Source organism: Rhynchophorus ferrugineus, unplaced genomic scaffold (assembly GCF_030347505.1).
Source record: "Rhynchophorus ferrugineus isolate W39M unplaced genomic scaffold, kcgeb_rfMv2 rfM4, whole genome shotgun sequence".
NCBI lineage: Eukaryota > Metazoa > Arthropoda > Insecta > Coleoptera > Curculionidae > Rhynchophorus > Rhynchophorus ferrugineus.
In genome coordinates, this window is record NW_027472583.1 from 4,470,474 (window position 1) to 4,491,114 (window position 20,641).

At 30.9% G+C, this 20,641-nt stretch overlaps 4 protein-coding genes across 4 annotated transcripts in view; 1 reads left to right on the forward strand and 3 right to left on the reverse strand.

Annotated features, from left to right (window-relative positions):
* Window positions 1-12,960: 12,960 nt before the first annotated feature.
* mats (MOB kinase activator-like 1) lies at window positions 12,961-15,621 on the reverse strand. The gene is made up of 4 exons (XM_076404428.1): window positions 15,422-15,621; window positions 14,924-15,090; window positions 14,642-14,869; window positions 12,961-14,380 (listed from the first exon to the last, which is right to left on the reverse strand). Exons 1-4 carry the CDS (start codon window positions 15,433-15,435, stop codon window positions 14,136-14,138), a joined length of 654 nt encoding a protein of 217 aa, XP_076260543.1. The 5' UTR covers window positions 15,436-15,621; the 3' UTR covers window positions 12,961-14,135.
* A 187-nt stretch (window positions 15,622-15,808) lies between these two features.
* On the forward strand, window positions 15,809-16,678 carry MagR (Iron-sulfur cluster assembly 1 homolog MagR). Its single transcript, XM_076404431.1, has 4 exons — window positions 15,809-15,979; window positions 16,072-16,125; window positions 16,181-16,256; window positions 16,308-16,678. Exons 1-4 carry the CDS (start codon window positions 15,899-15,901, stop codon window positions 16,484-16,486), a joined length of 390 nt encoding a protein of 129 aa, XP_076260546.1. The 5' UTR covers window positions 15,809-15,898; the 3' UTR covers window positions 16,487-16,678.
* On the reverse strand, window positions 16,617-19,287 carry LOC143196599 (uncharacterized). The gene is made up of 7 exons (XM_076404423.1): window positions 19,143-19,287; window positions 17,790-19,082; window positions 17,522-17,736; window positions 17,418-17,469; window positions 17,171-17,355; window positions 16,866-17,113; window positions 16,617-16,807 (listed from the first exon to the last, which is right to left on the reverse strand). The coding sequence occupies exons 1-7, from the start codon at window positions 19,197-19,199 to the stop codon at window positions 16,734-16,736; spliced, it is 2,124 nt and encodes a 707-aa protein (XP_076260538.1). The 5' UTR covers window positions 19,200-19,287; the 3' UTR covers window positions 16,617-16,733.
* An 81-nt stretch (window positions 19,288-19,368) lies between these two features.
* The window catches only part of HERC2 (E3 ubiquitin-protein ligase HERC2), a 31,956-nt gene continuing 30,683 nt past the window's right edge, over window positions 19,369-20,641 (reverse strand). Inside the window, exon 76 of the mRNA XM_076404404.1 lies at window positions 19,369-20,036. Coding sequence (XP_076260519.1) covers window positions 19,887-20,036 — 150 coding nt within the window. The 3' untranslated portion in view covers window positions 19,369-19,886. The remainder of the gene's footprint in view (window positions 20,037-20,641) is intronic.

The following is a 20,641-nucleotide window of genomic DNA, read 5'->3' on the forward strand; positions in this document are numbered from 1 at the left end:
AAATGAAAGATTGTTCGTGTCCCCCCCTGCTTAATCCGACTTCGGTATCGTATCGTTGTAGCCCACGGCTCCGGGTGACGCGATGTTTCCGAAATTACTTTATGTTAGATTGGAAACACCCACCTAGTTTATATCACCTTTTGTGGCCCGTGCTTTTCTTGGGGGTTAGCGGCGTTTTTCCGTTGTTTTGGCGAAAGGGGATTGCCTAAAATCTCACTCTCCGATCTTGATAGAGAGAACAAAGTAGACCTAATTCTGTTAATGCGGAGAAACTGGAAAAAAATTAATTATAAGGGCTGTAAAAGGATTTTAAAGTTTATTTTTTATATCAAATCTTGTTAAATGCTATTCAATGCTTGCTGACAGTAGGTGGCTAAATGATTAGGGGCAGTATTTATATAATTGATAGTGAATTATATTTGTTTTAATAAATGGCGTTTTTTAAAGGGTTATTTTATCTTAAATAATAAGTACGGATATCATTATTATTGTTGTTATGAAATGACAACATCGAGACAACAAGAGTTGTGAAGGATATACTATCGCAGCTCGAATGGGTTGTTGAATGGGCCGCTTACAACGTACCTCATATTCAGATCAATACAGCAGTATTAATCTTCTCGAAAAAGATGCTAAGAAAAAACTCAGAAAAAAGCTGTGGAAATGACAAAAAAAATGTGAAGAATAAAAGCAAAAGAAAAATAAATGAATTAAAAATTAAAGGTTCATCTCTAAAGCATAGAGACTGGCATGGTGTACCATACACCATGGCATAAACCACCGGATGACTGTATTCAGTGACATACGTGCGAAAAATGTGCTGGTATATGAGTAGTCATTAACACTGATCTCATTAACCATTACTAATATACTAGACTGGTTGGTCACTCGCCAGTCGGTAGGGTTAATACCGAGGACCATGGTTTGGAGTCCAAAACAGTAGGTCCAGTCTAGATGAATCTTAGTTAAAAGAGAAACTCTAAAATATAACATAAAAAAGTTACATATATCACACTTTCATTTTCCTATTAAAAAACAAATATCAGATTCGCATCGGTCTATCCTATATTGTACCAATTTTCAACAACAAATTACTCTTTAAAAGTGAAAAAAATGATCAGAATACATGCAAAAAGTGAAAAAAATGATCAGAATACATGCAAACAGCTGATATATCAAACACGTTAGTTATTCTTCCTCGATAATTATTATCGATCCTATTATGTCGGAATATTTGGTTTTTTTATACCGAATAGAATGACAAAAAGTACCTTCTTAAATATGATAATTAAACTACGTTATTCTGATAACAGTTCTTGGTTTTTGTTAGATTATTGATTAGTTTTTTTCAGGTCCTTGATGTCGAACTCTTTTACAATTTTCTATTGGATTTTTCCTACATCGTCGAGCTTTCAGTACATATTAAAATAATGTCGTGAATTGAAACGTCAACGATAAATTCGTAATTGTGTGTCCGATGTCAAATATTTTTACTAATTTTTTTATAAAAGTGAGATCAAAACATTTATTATATTTAGTTTTTATTATTATTATTTATTATAGCGATCTAGCCAATTAACACTAAAAAGATATTTGTATTTATCCTAATTTGCTATGGTTTTAAAATATTTATTCTACAATATAAATTTTGGGCTTAACATCTTTGTCATTAGTTTTAGTGATAACTTCACTGAACTAGATCAAATGGTTTTACTTTCTTTAATTTTCTGAGCAAACCATCATCATCTAGGAGTTGGAGAACCTCAACATTGATATGCAGATAGACTCTTTGGGCATAGTCCTTGATAACGTTATCGACAGTTTCTACCTTCAGGTCCTTATGCAGATTATCTTTACGAATGTACCATGGACCATCAATAATACTTCTCAGTACCTTGTTTTGAAATCTTTATATAACAATTCTATTGGCTTGGTTGGTGCAACCCTAGAGTGAACACTTGAAGACTTGTTGGTAAAGCAAAACCTTATTATATATTGACAGTGCTGAATAAACGGTGTATTTTTATACTTCTGTTATAAAAACATTGAAAACGCAGAGTTAAAAAGACTTTTATTTTTGAGAATAAAAATTTTTTTTTTTTTTAAATGAAAGGCTAATTAAAAATGGTTACTAACATATGGGTTGGATAACCGCAATAGTTCAATATATTAGCCTTTTTAATAAAAGATTAAAACGTTTTTTTCCTTGCTTATTCCTTTCTTCCATGTGTAAGGCAGCTGTCATATTGTCATGTTGCTTTATATTATATTAAGTATTTTTCATTAAGTATCTGAAGTCTCCTCTTGTTATTAATAAAGTTTTTTTTTAAATAGTCTTCGCAACTTTTATTACTTGCAGCATTCGGTTGATACTTAGTACATTTATTTTGGAGATTTTAACTCAACAAACTTTGCGCATAAGAAGTTTAATAAGCTGAAGAGTTAATTCATAAGAAAGTTTATTATATAATTAACGAAAATTGTTTATGTTTCTCTGTCCTGTATTTTCCAATTTTCAACATTGCAACATTGCGATGTCATAAATTTTGATGACCTGTATTAGCTGTTTTTTTGGAAGGCCTATGTAATAATATGACCTAATTAGAAAAGATTAAGCCGATCATATCCGAATAGAGCCGAATTAGCAAAACCTTTAGTGCTTTTCTGTGGATGCCAAGTTGTGCTTTCGCCACTTCCTGAAAACTATTAACAATGTTTTCACAGTGTTAATTTTTCATTAATTTAGACGTCATCGAAAGTTTACTATTTTAATTAGAGAAGTTATATTTGATAATTCAAAATAGAACCGTCAGATGTCCTAAATATTAATGTTTTCGAAATGAATTGACGAATACTGTTTTAAAAATTTTGGAAAGTATTTAGGTGTCTTTCACTCATCACGTAGGAAGATTTTCGATAACTTTTGACCTCACCCCTACCCAAGGTTTAAAAAAATAGACCAATCCTCCTTCAAGTCGTCTTTCAAGTCGTCTTTTTGTCGATTTAAAAGATAAGTAATTTTTGCTAAGGATTTTTGATGTTATATATTAAATGGTATATTTCTAATTTAAGAATATTAACTTGAATAAATTATTATCGAAATTCGGTCACTGAACACGCTGACTAGTAATTATTAATTATTTTTAATGAATAAAAACACCTTATATCCAAAATATATTTCACCTATCTAGAGTTTTCCACTTAATTTAAGAAGTTCCGTTAAAAAAAATTAAAATATATTGCCATCCACCGAAATTAATGCCGAGACGTTCGTTCATCCCTTCTGAAGAGGTCTAAGGAGCAATTTACCGTTAACAATGCGAAGTCTTTTTGATACTTTGAAGCCGGAGCGTTAAGGTATCGCTTTCGTTGTGTACTGCAGTCACCCCTCCACTTTATGACAATGTTCCCCATAACGACAGCTGTCGAGAGTGGCTCCTTTATTAAATATTCGAATTAAACCTTGACTTTTAATTGTCTTCGTCTTCCTCCCGAAGATTCCTGCTAGAATTTAGCCGGAGCACGATATCCGAGCCTATTATTTCCGCGTATAAAGACGCCGAAATACCGACCGCAAATCTTCGTCTTTTTGCCGACAGGAAAAAACGAACCGAGAGTTTGATAAAAAATTTGAAATGTCGTAGAGGTGGATGATGACGATTTGGCGAAGGAACTATAATACAACACGTGAAACTTATGAATGTATGAAAAAATATTATACCTTATACTAAAGTATTTATTAAATACATTTTTTTAAGCCGGCTCTCCTGCTGGGGTATGGACTATGCTGGGGTATATATGGATACTTTATGTTTGTAATTGTAATTGTAAATGTCTTTATAGGTGACAATGAAAAATCGGACGAGGAATAACTGTACCAGTCACGCCAATAACCAGGCTGGGTAAGACCGGATGTCTTCTGAGATGATCTCTAAGTTGGTTACTAGCCAGTCGGTAGGCTTAATGCCGAGGACCGTGGTTAACCACGTTATACTTATAGGTCTAGTCCAAATAAAGCCTCGTAGGTAAAAAAGGAGACTTTAATTTTTTTTTAATTTAAATGTATTTATGACATTCTTACTACTCGTTGCCGACTAACCTACAATTTGTGTTTACAACAACTTAAATCTAGGTATATATCTAGGAGGACCCATCAAATATCTTAGTCTCTGGTGTAATAAAATTTTCAAAACTTTGTTCAGGAAAACTTTTATTGTATTTATGTTACTTTTCGCGGAATATCCCCATAATTGAAGCATGTTATTTAAGACTATTAGACCAAACACATATTTAGTAACACGGCAAAAATTGTTAGGTTGGCTAGAAAGTTTTGATATATTCGCCGTACAACACAGACCTTTCCCCGTCTAACTACCATTTGTTCCCATCTCTGCAAAACACTAAACTAATGAGTGAATATCAAATATAAATTGATTTTACTCTGAAAAAGTGTTCTTCAAAGGAATTGGGGAAATTATTCGATTAAAACTTCTCTCAAGTACTTGATATATTCTATCAATTGTTGAGATTGACTTGTGGATGGCATACAAACCCCTAAATACCTAAAAAATAATAGACAAAGGAAAATGATCTAGCTTATGAATTGAAATCCAAAGCTATATATTTTGTGAAGAAGTAATATGACGACCAATTGTAAACACCGTCTATAACTATATTTTTAACAACAATAAGCCGCCACCACCTAAATCCAACAATCAGTCATATCATAACATTCTCGCTTCCGGGAAATTTCCATTCGCATATCTGACTGTCATAAATATACTTTTTTGTGTTTACGTCGTATTGTACCAGTGAAATATATTCACTCTTATAACGAGTTTTGAATTGTTGTTATCCCCCACCGGAATGAAATTAAATAATAACGCAGATCTCTTCGGGGTATTCTTTTTTGGCCCAAAGTCAGAAAAACAGACGTGAAAACGAAGCTTGTTTTTACCGTTGGCATTGCTGCTGGTTCGGCGAGTTATAATATCGTAAAAATAATACAAAGTGATAATCTACATGGGGTAACAGTTAATCAAGTTAACTTCGTTAATGGCTACAAGTGTTAAGTTTTTTTATGTGGATTATCACTACATAGTATAAAACAAAGTCGCCTTTTCTGTCCCTATATCCCTATGTGCGCTTAAATCTTTAAAACTACGCAACGGATTTTGATGCGGTTTTTTTCAATAGATAGAGTGATTCAAGAGGAAGGTTTATATGTATAATACATGCATAATATACTAAGGCAACATTGCTAATTTTAGAGGTTTCTAACGTGATGTCGTAAATTAACCTATTTTTTTAGGCTTATTTAGCAATTAGCAAAAACGCTGCCTAACCCTACGAGTTAGATCAAATTAATGTACTACAGTATTGTACACCATAAAAAGGTCTACAAAAAAGTCCGCGATGGTATATGTTTATCTTTTAGGGATAACCCACATTAACCATTTTTATTGTTTACTTTTTACGTGAGAAAATGGCTTATTTACGAAGCTATTTTAAGCAATACGGCATTAATCCTTATCGAATTAAGTACCTTAAATACAGTGTGCAATTAATATAGATCAATATGGTTCCTTACAGCATGTAAATTAAACAAATATTTTCGGAGATATTACAAATTTAAAATTTGCGTTTAAAAATGTGTAATGTAATAAAAATTGTATGAATTTAGATATTCCAAAGATAGCAGGAAATCTTCATAGTAAGTATAGGGGAAGAGGAATTGTTTTACTCCAAATTTAATGCGTGCAGGCCAAGGGCAGTAATGAATGAACCAAAAATACTGGATCGATTTTAATCATGTTTTCATTGAGTGACATAGGCATATATATTTTATGCCCGTGCAAAGTCGGAGCGGGCCGCTATGTTTTTATATACAACGTTCATATTTTTTCTGTAGTGTATTTAATTTAGTATCAGCATTGCACCCGTGCGAAGCCGGGGCGGGTCGCTAGTAAAGTATATAAATTAAATATTACACAGACTGCTATTTTACTCTAAATAATCCAAATTAGATATACTAATATTCCTCATTTATAGACCATAATAGTTCTAATACTACGTTTATAAACATTTTCTGATTTATTCAATTTTCCGAACTATAGAGGTCCTGTCAGCCCTGTTAAAATTCAACACTGAACGCAAATATGACGTTTCTAAATCGATTTCGAATTGCATTTAATCACAATCCGTTTATGAACAGTGACCAGAGAGCAAAACATTTGCAAAAAAACTATTAAAGCCCCTAAATAACATCAATTGTAAGATCTAAATGTGAATAAACACGTTTGATTGACTTTCATTCAACGTCACGACTAAACAGTAATATAAATGGAAAAATGTTCAATGCATTAACTACACTGCATCAATAGTTTTTGATTAATTAAGCGTTTAATGTTGTTTATATTGTTTAATGAAAATATATTTTTGCTATTTGATATTATTAGGTTGGTAAACATGTACAGTTTGAAATAAAATTATTATTTTATATATATTATGTATTTTACTGTTTCAAGTCATAACTTTCTTAAAACTAATCTAATCTAATCTAGTAGACTTAACCTCAAATGACACGTGTCAGAATGTCATTGCAATTTCTGTTTGTTATTACAATCTTTTTTAATTTAATAAGTTTTATTTTAATAAATTTATATCAGAAATTTACTTCAGAATTTACGTCAGAAATTAAATTTAGGTTTTACTTTTAAATAATAAAATATTTCCTTTACAGGTGTCTCTAACACAAAAGCAATTCAGGAATGTGACTTATTTAGTTCACACTCTATTACTTGTCAAGACAATGTCAAGAATTGTCAATTATTGTTAACGTCAAAATATAGACACTTGAACTAATGTAATTTTTTCTTTGTTAGATTTATCAAAATTATCACTTCAAAATAATGTGCTTACATACAGATACAGTAAAAGCCGATGCGCAGATTAACGTCATTGGCAAATTCGATTTAAAATGTTGACATGTTTGTCAAATTTAACCTTTGTAAGTACCTAGTTATATATTATAAATAATGCTGTAAATTACTTTGAGCATTTTAATAATTTGAATTTGCTAGTTTAAAGATAAATAATTAATTAAAATTATAATAATAATACATAGTGAAAATAATACGTCAAAAAATAAGACCTGTCCTATAACTACACGTGCCCGCTTACCCTAAATAGGTCATTAATATACACACGATGATCAACAAGTTAATTTCTGCAATACCGTCATGAAAAAAAACTCCGAAACTACCCGATAGGCCCTGTGAAATTTTATAAACCATCACGGCTCCTCCTTTTATAGCACCACTAAACCTAAATAACAAAAACTGCCTTCTAATCTCACCCTCCTTTTTAGAAAATTACTTTCAATAGCTTAATAATACCCAACGGATAAGTTAAAAGTTCTTTCTTCGGCTTATCGCCAAACATTCCTGGGCGAAATCTATTTTCGGAATAAGAAGGCATTAATAAAATCGTCTCGTCCCCCCTCAGTCTTGCTATCGGGGCCCATCCCTTTCCCTCTCCTTTAGTTTTAATCTAAATTAAAAACGGAAAACGAAAAAATAACTCAGTAGTATTATTGTTTTATTATTAAGTCCTCGGTATGATTGAATGATTGACTGAACACCCTCTAAGGGTATTCTATTCACATATTTTTTATCTAAAATAATCAGATATTTGTATATTATTGCAGATTACTGCTGAGCTAATGTGACGGAAAATCGGAAGTACTTCAGTGTAAAAGCCATTCAGTTTGCTTTTTAAACACTAACAATATCATATGAAAAGTCGTGGAGAAATTGCAGCCAACTGCTTGTATGGTGTATGGTCTTATTTATTTTTTGATGTCGGTTCAATTTTTTTGTTAAAAATATTTTTCCAGTAGTGGTTATTTTCAGTGACGCATTGTCGGTACTCGGTTAACTTCGACAGTTCTTGCGTTGCCATTTCATCAAGTTGCCAAGCAATATGTTTATATATAGATATATGATATAATAGTTGATATTATTTTTAGTACATTATAGAACTTGTGTAGCACCTGTGCTAATAAATTTATCTGTATAAAACTGTAACTGAAAAGTAAAATATACTTAATAGGTTAATTTGTGAATCAAAGGACATGTATTCGTTATATATCTTTTAAATTTATATATAATTTAAAAGAAATGGCAACATAGCAAAATCAAATTTAAGTGCGCACAACAAGAATCCCTGTGAATAGACTGTTGCTTTCAACTTCCAACATCATTCTTACATTCTACATAATTTTTTTAAATTTATTTCTTCTTTTATCAAATGTTTCCTCTAATATTAATTTATCATTTTTTCGCGCTTATCGTTATCGCTCCTTATCCATTTATTTTATTTTTTCAACCTCCCTCGTTCTTACATACTTTCTTCTTCTCTTTGTATTACCCGTTTCACCTCTTCTTTTTTTATAGTTCTGTTTTCCCAGTTAAGTTCATATTAATATTTATTTATATATGATTAGAAGTTGTTTCATAGTAACTATTAACTCTTCGGGCCCTTCTCTGCAATGTTTGTCAATTTCTTTTTTTTTACCAACCTTTTTAAATATATTAGGATTATTTTACCGTATGGTCGGTTTCCTAACTTCACTGGTAGTTTTAATTAGTACCTAATTCCTGCTTTCAATAAATACCTCATTTTCCTTTTCAATTGTATTATTATTTTGGTTTACCTTCTATCAGTTATCGTTTGTTCCTTACTAATATGATTTGCAATGATTATATTACTTGAACTTCTTTACTCGATAAATTCACGAAAGTGATACGAAAATTTCAAAGGGCGGAATTACAGTAAAAATTGTCTTAATAATGAATTAGGAAAATGTAGAGTTTTGCAGATACCGAAACAAATGATAATCGGACGGAGCAAAATCCGCACTATACGATGAAAATTATAATCGTTCTCAGTTTTTACCGAGTTACTAAAGATGTGTGTGGTCTAACGTTACCGCAATAAAAGAAGAGGAAGAGCTAAGAGCCAGGGAGTTTGAAGCAGAGGAAATAAATTTAGAAAAATAAATAGCCAATTTACATTCTAATCAAAAATTCCCACTATATCTTGATCACGCCAATATGATTCAATGGAGTACCCACCCAATAATAACTTTCAAATCCAGAACAATAAATGGCGAGAAATAACAGGAATCGGCCACAGTAAACGTAAACAGCACGCAACCTTGATCTCCCTTAAAATTTTCCAGTACATCTGATTGGATAAACACCACGCCTGTCGGGTTATTAAAAACACCCCGCAGGGAAGAAATTACAAAAAAAAACTAGTCTTTTGTCCGATTTTTAACCGAACAAAAAAACAGTGCGAGTTCGAAAACTGGAAGAATAAACAGGGGGCGTTTTTTTTTCGGGCACTGGGTCCGCTGCCTTTGATCTTTTGTAAAAACATGTTTTTTAATTGTTCCAGCCAGAAATCAGGTATTTTCGGTTGCCGCTTAATAAGGCGTAATAATTCGCTTTGATTTTCGAGCGAATTAAATAAAAATTAATTGAAATCTTGTTTACCTAAAACGCCAAAGTTATGGGGTGATTTATTCGGATAAATTCGTACAATGTATTTTAATCGCAGTACAGCAGTTTTCCATAACCCGTCGAATAAAACAACCAATGCAGGTCATTAAAATGTATGACGTCTGCCAGTTTACACTCTCTAAGTATTAAGCTAATGTTTTGAGGAATTTTGCAGACATTTGGCTACATGGCCCATCACTATCAACCCAAATCGAATTTTATAGACTAGTGACCAAAATCTATATAATCATTCCAATAAAATAGCAAATGCACGTCAGCAAAAGTTATAATGCAATGTTGCCGCACCAAATATTAATGTAAATAAAATAAGGAAACAAAAATAACGTTATAAAATATAATTTATTTTAACATTATACTACATTTAATGCATATTTATTGAAGGACTTAAACTACAGTTAATTAACCAACCACAATATTTTGTAGGTCAAAGTTGTTTTATTATATTTACATTGATATATAATAACAACAGACCAGTAGCAACACAAATCCAATTTTGTAGACCGATTTGGTTACATATTCAGACGTATCAGACTTCATTATGTCTATTTAACTAGAGTAATGCTAATTAGTAAAATGAGAAAAAATGCTCCGAGTTTAACTTGAGTTTTGAATTATACTGGAGTACCAGGTCAATGTGAGGAAATTCATATACACAGCATTAATTTCTGCCATGAACAATCTGTTTAATCGGTAAAGTTGTTGCAATAGCTGGTTGCAAACATATTTTCAATAGACTCTTTTAAACAACTCACCAAATATTGTTTTATTATTATTAATACGTTGTGACCGACTAACCTACAATTTGTCCTTGCAATAATTTAAAAACTGGGTATATATGTATAAAACAACCCATCAGTCCTTACTTAACAGTACGTATCGCAGCAGATGTAGCCATGCTTATATTTTCCATGTGCGGCATATAACATTTGTAAAGTAGGTAAAAAGTTGGCTTCAATAGACTTTCCTGACTTACCTATACCTAATTTATACGTTACTTTCTTGACTATAAACATTCTGGCTGAGATGTAACGGTTAAGGAGATGTTTGTTGCCTTGGTAACATTTTCATAATTTCTAAAAAATCCCGCATGCCAAACCTTGTTGAAAGCTTTAAATACATATAAAAATATGACCGAATAGACTTTGCCTTCGTAGGCTTTTTCAATAACCTCTGCTATGCTATACACCTTAGTTATTGAATGTTCATTCAAAAATCAAATTGATAGGTAGGTATTTGATTTTCTCTTTCTATAAGCTGTTTCAATCTATTACTCGGCGATTTTCCTACTTTTAGGATCATAATAAGTTCAGCCGTCTTCCAAATATTTGGGCCATGTTTTAAACTAAATGCTACAACGCCCTATATATAAATGTTCTTTTAAGACACCATATTTGGTTAATCCTTTACAATTAATATTGTTTTTTGTAGTTCCCAATTAACATAATATAATAAACAAACATGTACAAATTTATCAATACTACAACAATAAATCCTATATATAATTACAAATAATACAGTTACCAACGTCAGCCAACCGGATATAAAACCGCAGAGCGTATCATACGTACGTAGATTACTAATTGCAATTGCCAATAACATGTTGAGAAATATCCATGTGTAGATACCAGCCTTCAAGGCTTATTCTTCTAAATAGAAAGGAAAATTCCTAATTATATGTTTCATATTTGTAGAAACTAATAAAGGGTATATAGTAGAAACTAATATATAATATAGGTATTTTAACAATTTTGTTGTTTCTTGTTTTTTTTTTAATTCTTTAGGTATCTCAGAATAAAATATACACACTAAGAAGGCCGAAAGAATCAATCATTAACAATGCAACAAAAACATATTCAGTAAGAATAAAAATACATAAAAATGATAATTATTAATCAAGACAACGTACCTCTTTACACGGCGAAAAAATAACGTAAAACAGTGAATATACGTACGAATTGTTGCCATATCTATTAATTAGCCAGATTTAGCTTCTATCGGTCAGAAAATAGACTCTATTCGTGAAAATGTAATAAAAGTTTGGCGCACTGTACAATTGTGTTAAAAATTACCGCATATATCCTCAGAAACTTGTTAAAAATTGGAAGAAAGATTTTACCTCATCCATCATATATAACTAGCGTTATTCCATACCAATTTTTTTTTATCCAACTCTGTACATCTCCCATTTTTATTTGTATTGTACTTATTCATTTCAGTTTTGACAACTTAGTAATTGTTCTTTTGGATAAAAGTTATTCTAAAAAAACATATAGAGTAAAGCAAAATATCTGTTTAATTTGAAAGCAGTAAACTGGAACAAATATCTAGATTGTAATAAAAATAATGGACTGTAATGTAATAGACAATTAAATTAAAAACGTTATAATTCTGTTGTTTGAACATCATTTAATACCATTACAGGCTACATTTATACTACAATATTGCTCTTCGGTTTATATCAAATTTATAAATTAAAAATGGCATCTGTAAAAAAAATTAACATTAACCGCTTACGACCAAACGGAGGCTAATAAATTTCATTGCCCAAGGCAATATATTTAAAAATATAATTAAAAACGAGTGCCTTTGATCATTATTTAGGAAAAATAACAAATTACCCCGCTTAAAACACAAAGAAGCTTTACTCAAATATGCCTATTATAAAGGATATAAAACAAAATTCAAATATAATTAAAATTTGTTTTTATATATTTCAGATTCAGTCTTAACCAGGCAAAGACACGTTCCATATTCAATGAGATTTATTAAAATATGCTAGAAAGAAATAATAGCATTATAAAAGATCATTATTACGGGTCGACATTAAATTAGATACTAACTAAAAATTCATTATATTAGAAAAAAATATTGTTCTACTATAAATTGTACCAAAAAAATATCACTAGCCTAATAAAACCCATTTACAACAATATTGTTTCTGATGTGTCAAACTTGCAGTCAAGCACTAACAGCACATTACGTATTTATAATTAAATCCTTAAGTAAATCACTATCATTAGATAACTATTTACGTAACTGGACGGGTTAAAAAATATGCATTTTATGACATTGTACTTCAATGACACTTGAGATTGAGTCTCAAATGTTTTCTATGAAAATTGACACAATTGTTCGAGGGTGAAAAAAGTCTTCGAAAAATCCATATCATTTATTAAAATATACACAAACAGTAATATTATAAAAAAACATTACAGAGTCGCAATTAAATTGATAATAACTAAAAATCTCTTAAAGGAAAAATATTTACCTGAATGGATAGCTTAAAAAATATGCTAGGATGACAGTTAAGGTTGACTGTTTGACATTGACAATTCTAACGGTGACTTGTTCGAGGGTAGAAAAAAGCCTTTGATTTTCCATATAATTTATTAAAATATATACAAATAATAACATTATAAAAAAAACACTACAGGTCGGCAATTAAATTGATACTAACTAAAAATTAATTATAGAGGAAAAATATTCTTTTCTGTTATAAATCGTACCAAAAAGATCAAGTATCACTAGCCTAACGACGGCTATTTGCACCCATGTTGTTTCTGATCTACCCAACTTGTAATCAGTGCACTAACTAACGGCTAATTGAATCATCCTATATAAGCTTTATCACATCCTCAACAGTTTCCACTAATGATATCCCCCACTTCACCGATTCGGAAAACTGGCATGTAAAACTAGTCACAACATTATTCAGAATCTACATGGATGATAATGGTGCTCATCAGCTCTTATTGCCCAAAAAGTACCAGAAATCGATACAGAATGAACCTATCCAAACAAAGAATAAAAAAAAAACAACTGAAACGCGCCAACCCAACCCAACAACAGCCAACTTGAACCGGAGATCAAAATCAACCGAGGTTCATTCTGCATGTAGTCGTATTTATCATTATATTCTTAAGTAAATCACTATAATTAATCATGTACATATGTGAATGGATGGGTTAAAAAATATGCAATTTATTACAATGTATGAAAAAATACATTTGGTTTTGCCATTTTTCTTCTCTTCCTACAATCCTAATATTAGCTCGAAACGTTATACCTAAACAGTACATTGTTGAAGTTCTTAGCGTTACGCTGAAGCCACCAAAAGATCAACGAAAAATAATGCGTCCTATTTAGTTTAAGCGACTCGATTTATCTTAAATATATTTGGTGGAAATAAACCTAAGCCTAAATACAGCGAAATTATTGCACAAAGCAACAGGAAACAAAAAATAAGTTTGCTTCTTTTTAATACTAATGAGAGACCAAGAATCTATAAAACCCTGTAATATACAATATTAGATATATATAGACAATGTGCAATAAAAAAATATATTTTAAACACTAATAACAACAGGAATCAAAATTGAAATGAGACGTTAACTTAAAATAGCGGAATACAAAAACGAATTCAGAAGAAAGAGAGAATTCAACATCCTGTTATATAATGTTAAGTGTTTTGATAAAACACTTGATATCGCAAAGTAACATATTGGTCGAATACACTTAGAAAATAATTTAAAATGTTACCCCGGATTCTTATCGTTGTTCCTTTGCGGTGAGTTTCTCGATAAGTTCCTGCAAAGGTGCCAGTTCTCGTCGCTCTATCAGATTGAATTCTTGTACGAAAAAGATAAAGTGCTTGAACGACGTATTGAGATGTGCTTCTTCGCCCAGCTGTACTACTTCGCTAAAATGCTGGTGATAGATGTGGGCGTACACTCTAAACAGACGTTTCAAGATTGTTTTGGCGATCGTTTGAAAGTTGCGTGGAAACGGTACCCCTAAAATAAAAACAATCCTGCATAACAATTGTGTTCCTTTATATCAGCCATATGGCCCAATTACTAAAAAGAAATTCTTAATTAATCATGAAATGGTAATTAACAGAGCATTAAAGCAAGACATTTTGGATAAAGGATTCAGAAAGTGGAAAGCAATTACATTCTAATTATCATTAATACTGTAAACTGTCTATAAACCCACCAAAAATAAGGTAAAATATAATGCTTCCAAGAAATTAATTATATTAGTTTAAAACATACCTATTTTTGAAGGAAACAAGGTTTCATCATCCAATTGATCCTGAACCCATGTCATTAAGTAATCTATATATTTTGGAGCAGAACATTTTATAGGTTTTTTAACAGTATGTCCATCGGCCCAATGATACTCATATTTAGGGCCTGCAGACATTATTGGACAACTTTCTTCAGTGCAAAATTCTGTTATTGTCCCGTAGAGCATATTAATTTGATTGAAAAAATCTACAGCTGAAAATTATCGCTTTACTTAAAACCATTTCAAAAAGATAACATGAAACATACTATTAACTGCAACCCATTCGTTTAGATCTTCACCTTCTGGTAACAAAACAGCTAATCTTAAATTACCTGACCCCAAAGTAGCTGCAGCATGTTTCATCAACTCATACTGATGTGTCCCTTCTGGTATATTTTTCTTCGGCTTAAAAGTTTTTGAAGAACGACTACCACTACAAATAAAACCAATATCATGCAGTAAAATTTAAAAAAACACTCAATATCATAAATAATGTTGATTATCATCACTATGACTAATACATAAAAACTAAATAAACAAATCTTCATTATTATAAACCAAATGTGTTCAGATTATTAAGAAAGAAAATATATTAATAATTCTTGGTGAACCATTGTTTTACAAAAATAATTGAACTATACAAATCAGTATATATTCAACCAAAAATCAATTGGAGATTTATTTTAAGAAATCATTACGATCAACTAAAAATAGATTTGTATTTTTCCAGATTTAAAAATTGTTTTCAGGTAAGGTGTACTTACAAAAAGAAACTCATATTTGCCAGCAATCAAATTAAAAATCAAACACAAATGCACTACGGCAAATAAACAAAATGAAATACTGCTGAAAAAGTTTCACAACAAAAACTCGGATTTTCTTTACAAAATCAATGACCTTTCACTCAGTAACTCAGATGTTCAATTGTTTTGATGTCATCTGGTGAAAAAATAGAACGTCACTCTTTGAGTATGTCTATCTTTTTTTACACAATTAGGTTTATGTAATAGCAAATACATAGAATAAAAAAAATATTAACTAATAGTTAAATTAACTTTAACCCATATAATTTTAATATAACTTAATTATGAATCCATAGTTTTTTAACAATTATTGTATGATTAACTGTTTCGTGTTCAGTAGATAAATGTTAAGAAGAAATTGACAACTAATTTATTCCATATTAATGTCAAAATATTAATAAATAATATAAAAACATCAAATTTTCAGTGATTAATGAAATGGCAACTAAAACTGTAGCTACCGCAACAGTTAGAGCTGTTAAACGCAAATTGTTACCCACCAGACAAGCTTTGATATTGGTAAGTCTCGTAAGAATCTTATATAAATATATTCTAACCTCAACTGTGGTTCATATTACTATTAGTTAAAAATTACAATATTTATGTTTCAGACACCAGCAGCAGTAAGTCGAATAAGGGAATTGTTAGCAAACAAAAATGAATATGTAAATAAGTGTTTAAAGTAAGAAATTTAAAAATCTAAAGATTGAACTATTTTAGATTGGTCTAAAAATTGGTGTACGGCAGAGAGGATGCAATGGTCTTTCTTATACATTAGACTACGCTCTAAAGAAAGGTAAAGCATTTTAAGTCATATACTTAATTGTTTAATAATTCAATACTTTAGAAAACTTAGATGAAGAGGTAATCCAAGATGGTGTTCGGGTGTTTATTGACAAGAAAGCACAATTAACCTTACTGGGTACAGAAATGGACTATGTACAAAATCAGTTAAGTTCAGAGTTTGTTTTTAACAATCCAAACATAAAAGGGACTTGTGGATGTGGAGAATCATTTAGTGTGTGATCTCAGAATACCTTGATATTAGTGAATTTAGTAAATTATTTCTGAAGAGTTAAATAAATTTTGTTCTTATTTCTTTAGAATTGCTGAAAATAAGCAATACTAATTGAATGCTGCAAAATATACCAAACAATAATAGTTTGTAAACTTTATTGTAAAACATAAAAAATATATAATAAATTAGTTAGCTTACAATGTATGTATTGTCATTGTTAATTATCTTAATATAATTTATAAATAATATTTAAAACTATAAAAGTTTAGGTTGCTGCTTTAATTTTGTCATATCTAATACTTTATCAGGCGATTGTGAATTTAAATGATCTAAAAAATGTAATTTATATTTATTGGTATGGCACATGAAGAATATCAAAATTATTACCTTTCTGTGCATTGGCAATTAAGTTATATTTTTTCATGTACTGAACAGTGGCAAAAGAAAATTCTGGCCTATTTTTAATTGTACCAATTTTTTCCTTTGGTGTAAGTGTAGCCAGGTTTCCACATTTTGGTTCTATTTTACCAATCTTTGCCAACTGATCATCTGGTAAATATTTCATTAATAACTGTTTTACTGTAAAACTTATATCTTCTTGATCATAAGATTTACCACCTATCTCATCCAAAGAACTACAATTGAATATGTTACTACCGTGATTCTATGGTATATCAAATTAGCAGCAATACCAAGTGGAACTGTCATTGTATGATGGTACTTCAACACCAATATTTCTTAGATGTTTAATGGTGGCCTCTTTGACTTTATGCATTGTCTCATTTTTCAATCTTTCAGCGTTTTCACCATTAAAATTACCACTTAATTCTTCACGTGTCTGGATTTGGGCTTTCTGCAGTATCTTATTTACTTGTGACTAAAAAATCATTCAACAATTTGAATATTAAGGTGAGAAATGTGAATGTTCTTAAAACATACCATTAAATTATTATAAAAAGTTGGTCCTATTTCTGAAGATTCCTCTTCCTCACTAAAAATAAATAAAAATTATTAATAAGACTTACAATTTTATTAAAACTGACCAGTCTGAATCCTCAAAATCTTTCATGTTAATTTTTATACTAGGTTCTGGACTAGGGCTACGTTCTCTAACAGTTATCGGTTCTTTAAAAACCATAGAAACATCAGCCAGGGTCTTATTATTGTCAAAACTTTGATGTCCATGTTTATAGTCATTCAAAGGCACCTGCTTCTCAACTACTTCATTAATCTCCTCTATTTTTGGTGGAAAATTAGCCTAACAATATCCAGAATATTACACTTATGTTTGATAACAGTTAATCAATATACCTTTTCTGATGCATTCCTAATGGATACTTCAAAACTCGTCATGACACCAATAGAAAAATTTGGCACTTTATTTTTTGTTTTTGCTGGTAAAATATCAAGCTGCCTTGTGCCATTGTAATATTCATGTTGAGTACTTGTTAAACATCCTTGTTTTACTGTGGCTTTATTACATATATCATAATTTTGATTGGTATTAAACCCAATGCTTTTAACATTCCTAGCATCTCTTTCATTTTGCTGACATATTAATGTTGAGACTTGCTTTTGCAACAGTATAAGCTGCTCATTCTGTTGGGCTATTTGTTGATTTTGCTGTGATATAATATTCAACAAATCCTTAACAGAAACCCCATCATCACATTTAGCAACTTGTAAGGTGTTTGCAGCTTTCAACTTACAATCACAGCTATCACATTTTTTCATAGAAGAGGCAGATGCACCATAATTCCTGAAATCTGCAATATTTTCACCATAATATGGAACTCTTGTGTAGTCTTCTCTTTGAATATTACTTGGAGATTGAACATGTTGGTCATTCTTCATGTATGAAGATCTAATATCAGCATGATCATTATCTGAACAAAATTTATCCTCTGTTTTCCTTATTTGGTTGAATACTTTTTCTGATGTCTCTCTGCTCATTTGAGGCTCTGACATATATTTTCGTTCAACTTTTGGTGTAAAACAAGGCCTTTGAGGCAATGGTCCATTATCAGAACCACAAGCTTGTATATTAATTAAAGGAGAACTTCTTTTATAATTAAAAATATCAGTCACTGAATCATTAAGTATAATTTGAGTGTCAGTCCTCTGTGAATCTAAAAACTCTTTATATGTTTTAGGCTCACTATTGGCAGTACATGTTTTGTTACTTATATCAGGCTTCACTTTATCATCTTTAGAGAGTACTGGTGATTTTTTATTAGGTAAATCTATAATGCTGAGGTCTAATTTCCTACTTGGAATATTGGCCATGTACATTTGCTCAAAACTGAGCTTGTCTTTTTCTATAGTTTTATTTTCTTGCACAACATCATTTACTTTATTTTCTGTTATTCTTTTGAGTGGCACAAAAGCAGCTGATGGTCCTTCAAATCTCACTTGTTTTTTTAAAATAGATGCATTTGGGGCACTCGGCAACTGATTTAAATTTTCCTTATTTTCTGCAACAAGTGGCCTTTGTATGGCGGCTAGTTGTTGCATTTTCCAATGATTATAAGGCGTGAATGCATTTTTTTGTACATTCGGCGCACATAAAACCGACACTTCTGGAACCACCGGTGTTGCAGTAAGCTAAAGTTAACATTATAAGGTATAAAAACTAGAGCAAACAAAAGAAAATCAATATCTTACTGCTTCTCTGATAAAGGGTTGCGGGGGACGCCGTGGGGCATCATAAAAGGAGTCCATCTTACTTCAAAACAACTTTTCAAACATTACGGTTATTTAAATTTGAGGTTAGTTTTTATTTGATTATCCGTCAGTCACTTCGACAGTTAATTTGAGAAGGTAATTTTGATAACTTGATGGAAAAGGAAGGGATTTTTAACAATTTGAATTGATGGGTAAAAAAATTACGTTTGTTTATAAAGGTTTATTTACTAATAAAGTGACTAGAAACATTAATACAATAAAATCGAAATACTCTATGGCAGTAAAATGATATGAAGTAATAACATAATAAATTGCACATAATAATAAAAAGCAGCTTATATTTATGCTAATGTCATGAGGAATGTCTTTAAAAATAGTCTGTTATATAAAAATTATAGATATTCTGTCTTTTTCAATTTAATCTTAAGCCATTAGTATGAAACACGCAGTGTAGCCTACAAGTATAATCTCATAACCATATTTATAATACAGGTGCGAATAACACACTGAATGTATGAAACAGATGAAAAAGCCAAAGTGATGAATACAAGCAAATATCTTACGAGATTACGCTTAGGGGGTGCAAGAAGTAAAACCACGACATTCATTCAGCAACACCGATTGAAAAAAACGTGGACGGGTATCACATATTGATTCCTTCATTGTATCGTCAACACGGACAGTATTTTATACCGTTTACCTTTGATCTTGCAATCGACTAACTCAGTTGCTCGCGTCCATCTCGGCGTCGCTCTCCACATCCGAACCTGAGCTCACCGCTAAATCACCCGCCATAGCAACTCGGGCGTACTCGTCTTTGTCGATGGATTTACAGAAATGTATGGCATATTTTAGTTTTTGTTGTAGCACATGCTGAAAAAAGGTAAATTATGATTTCTTGACCACATATTTGTAATAAATAATAATTCATAATAACTAAAAAGTGCGATAAAAACAAGTGGCAATCTACAGTAGGGTTTTTCGTTTAACAGCGTATTCTAGTCTAGAAAACAAAAAATCTCACTTGCTTGTTTTCAAAGTTTGGATTTTTAAGAATGAATCTTTACCCTTTTTTATATATAATGAGAATCTCCAAATTATATATAACGACTGGACACAGACAATTGAAATTGGACTTGAATTGAAATAGTTTACTTCAAAAAATGTTAATTTTGAAATAAAAGAAAGTCCAATGAAACCTAATAAGAGCGTTGAGTACCATTACCTAAGTTACATTACCTGATACTTTGTCTAAAACTTTAAACGCTTTTTTTTTCTCAAAACTATATAAGTTCGTGCAATAGTGACCTCTTTATTAACGGAGAATATCTTCACTACTTTTGTTTCAAAACACCTCGAAGTGTTGAAAACATATTAAACACGACGCACCTTTTTTATGTGATTAATAACTAGCCTCTATGCTGTTTTTTTGTATTTATGTAAATTTTGTAAAACGTAAATAAACATCTTGTAAAAAT

What these genes read in the sequence shown, in the direction of transcription:
- mats (XM_076404428.1), bottom strand. An exon ending in CGAATGGGTTGCAGTTAATA is followed by an intron (nt 14,870 to 14,923) that starts GTATGTTTCATG and finishes GATAATTTTCAG; the next exon opens with CTGTAGATTTTTTCAATCAA. An exon ending in CTTGTTTCCTTCAAAAATAG is followed by an intron (nt 14,381 to 14,641) that starts GTATGTTTTAAA and finishes TTTTTATTTTAG; the next exon opens with GGGTACCGTTTCCACGCAAC.
- MagR (XM_076404431.1), top strand. Translation starts at nt 15,899, where the DNA reads ATGGCAACTAAAACTGTAGCTACCGCAACAGTTAGAGCTGTTAAACGC. An exon ending in CCAGACAAGCTTTGATATTG is followed by an intron (nt 15,980 to 16,071) that starts GTAAGTCTCGTA and finishes TTTATGTTTCAG; the next exon opens with ACACCAGCAGCAGTAAGTCG. An exon ending in AGACTACGCTCTAAAGAAAG is followed by an intron (nt 16,257 to 16,307) that starts GTAAAGCATTTT and finishes TCAATACTTTAG; the next exon opens with AAAACTTAGATGAAGAGGTA.
- LOC143196599 (XM_076404423.1), bottom strand. Translation starts at nt 19,199, where the DNA reads ATGGACTCCTTTTATGATGCCCCACGGCGTCCCCCGCAACCCTTTATC. An exon ending in GATTTTGAGGATTCAGACTG is followed by an intron (nt 17,470 to 17,521) that starts GTCAGTTTTAAT and finishes ATTTATTTTTAG; the next exon opens with TGAGGAAGAGGAATCTTCAG. An exon ending in CTTTTTATAATAATTTAATG is followed by an intron (nt 17,356 to 17,417) that starts GTATGTTTTAAG and finishes ATGATTTTTTAG; the next exon opens with TCACAAGTAAATAAGATACT.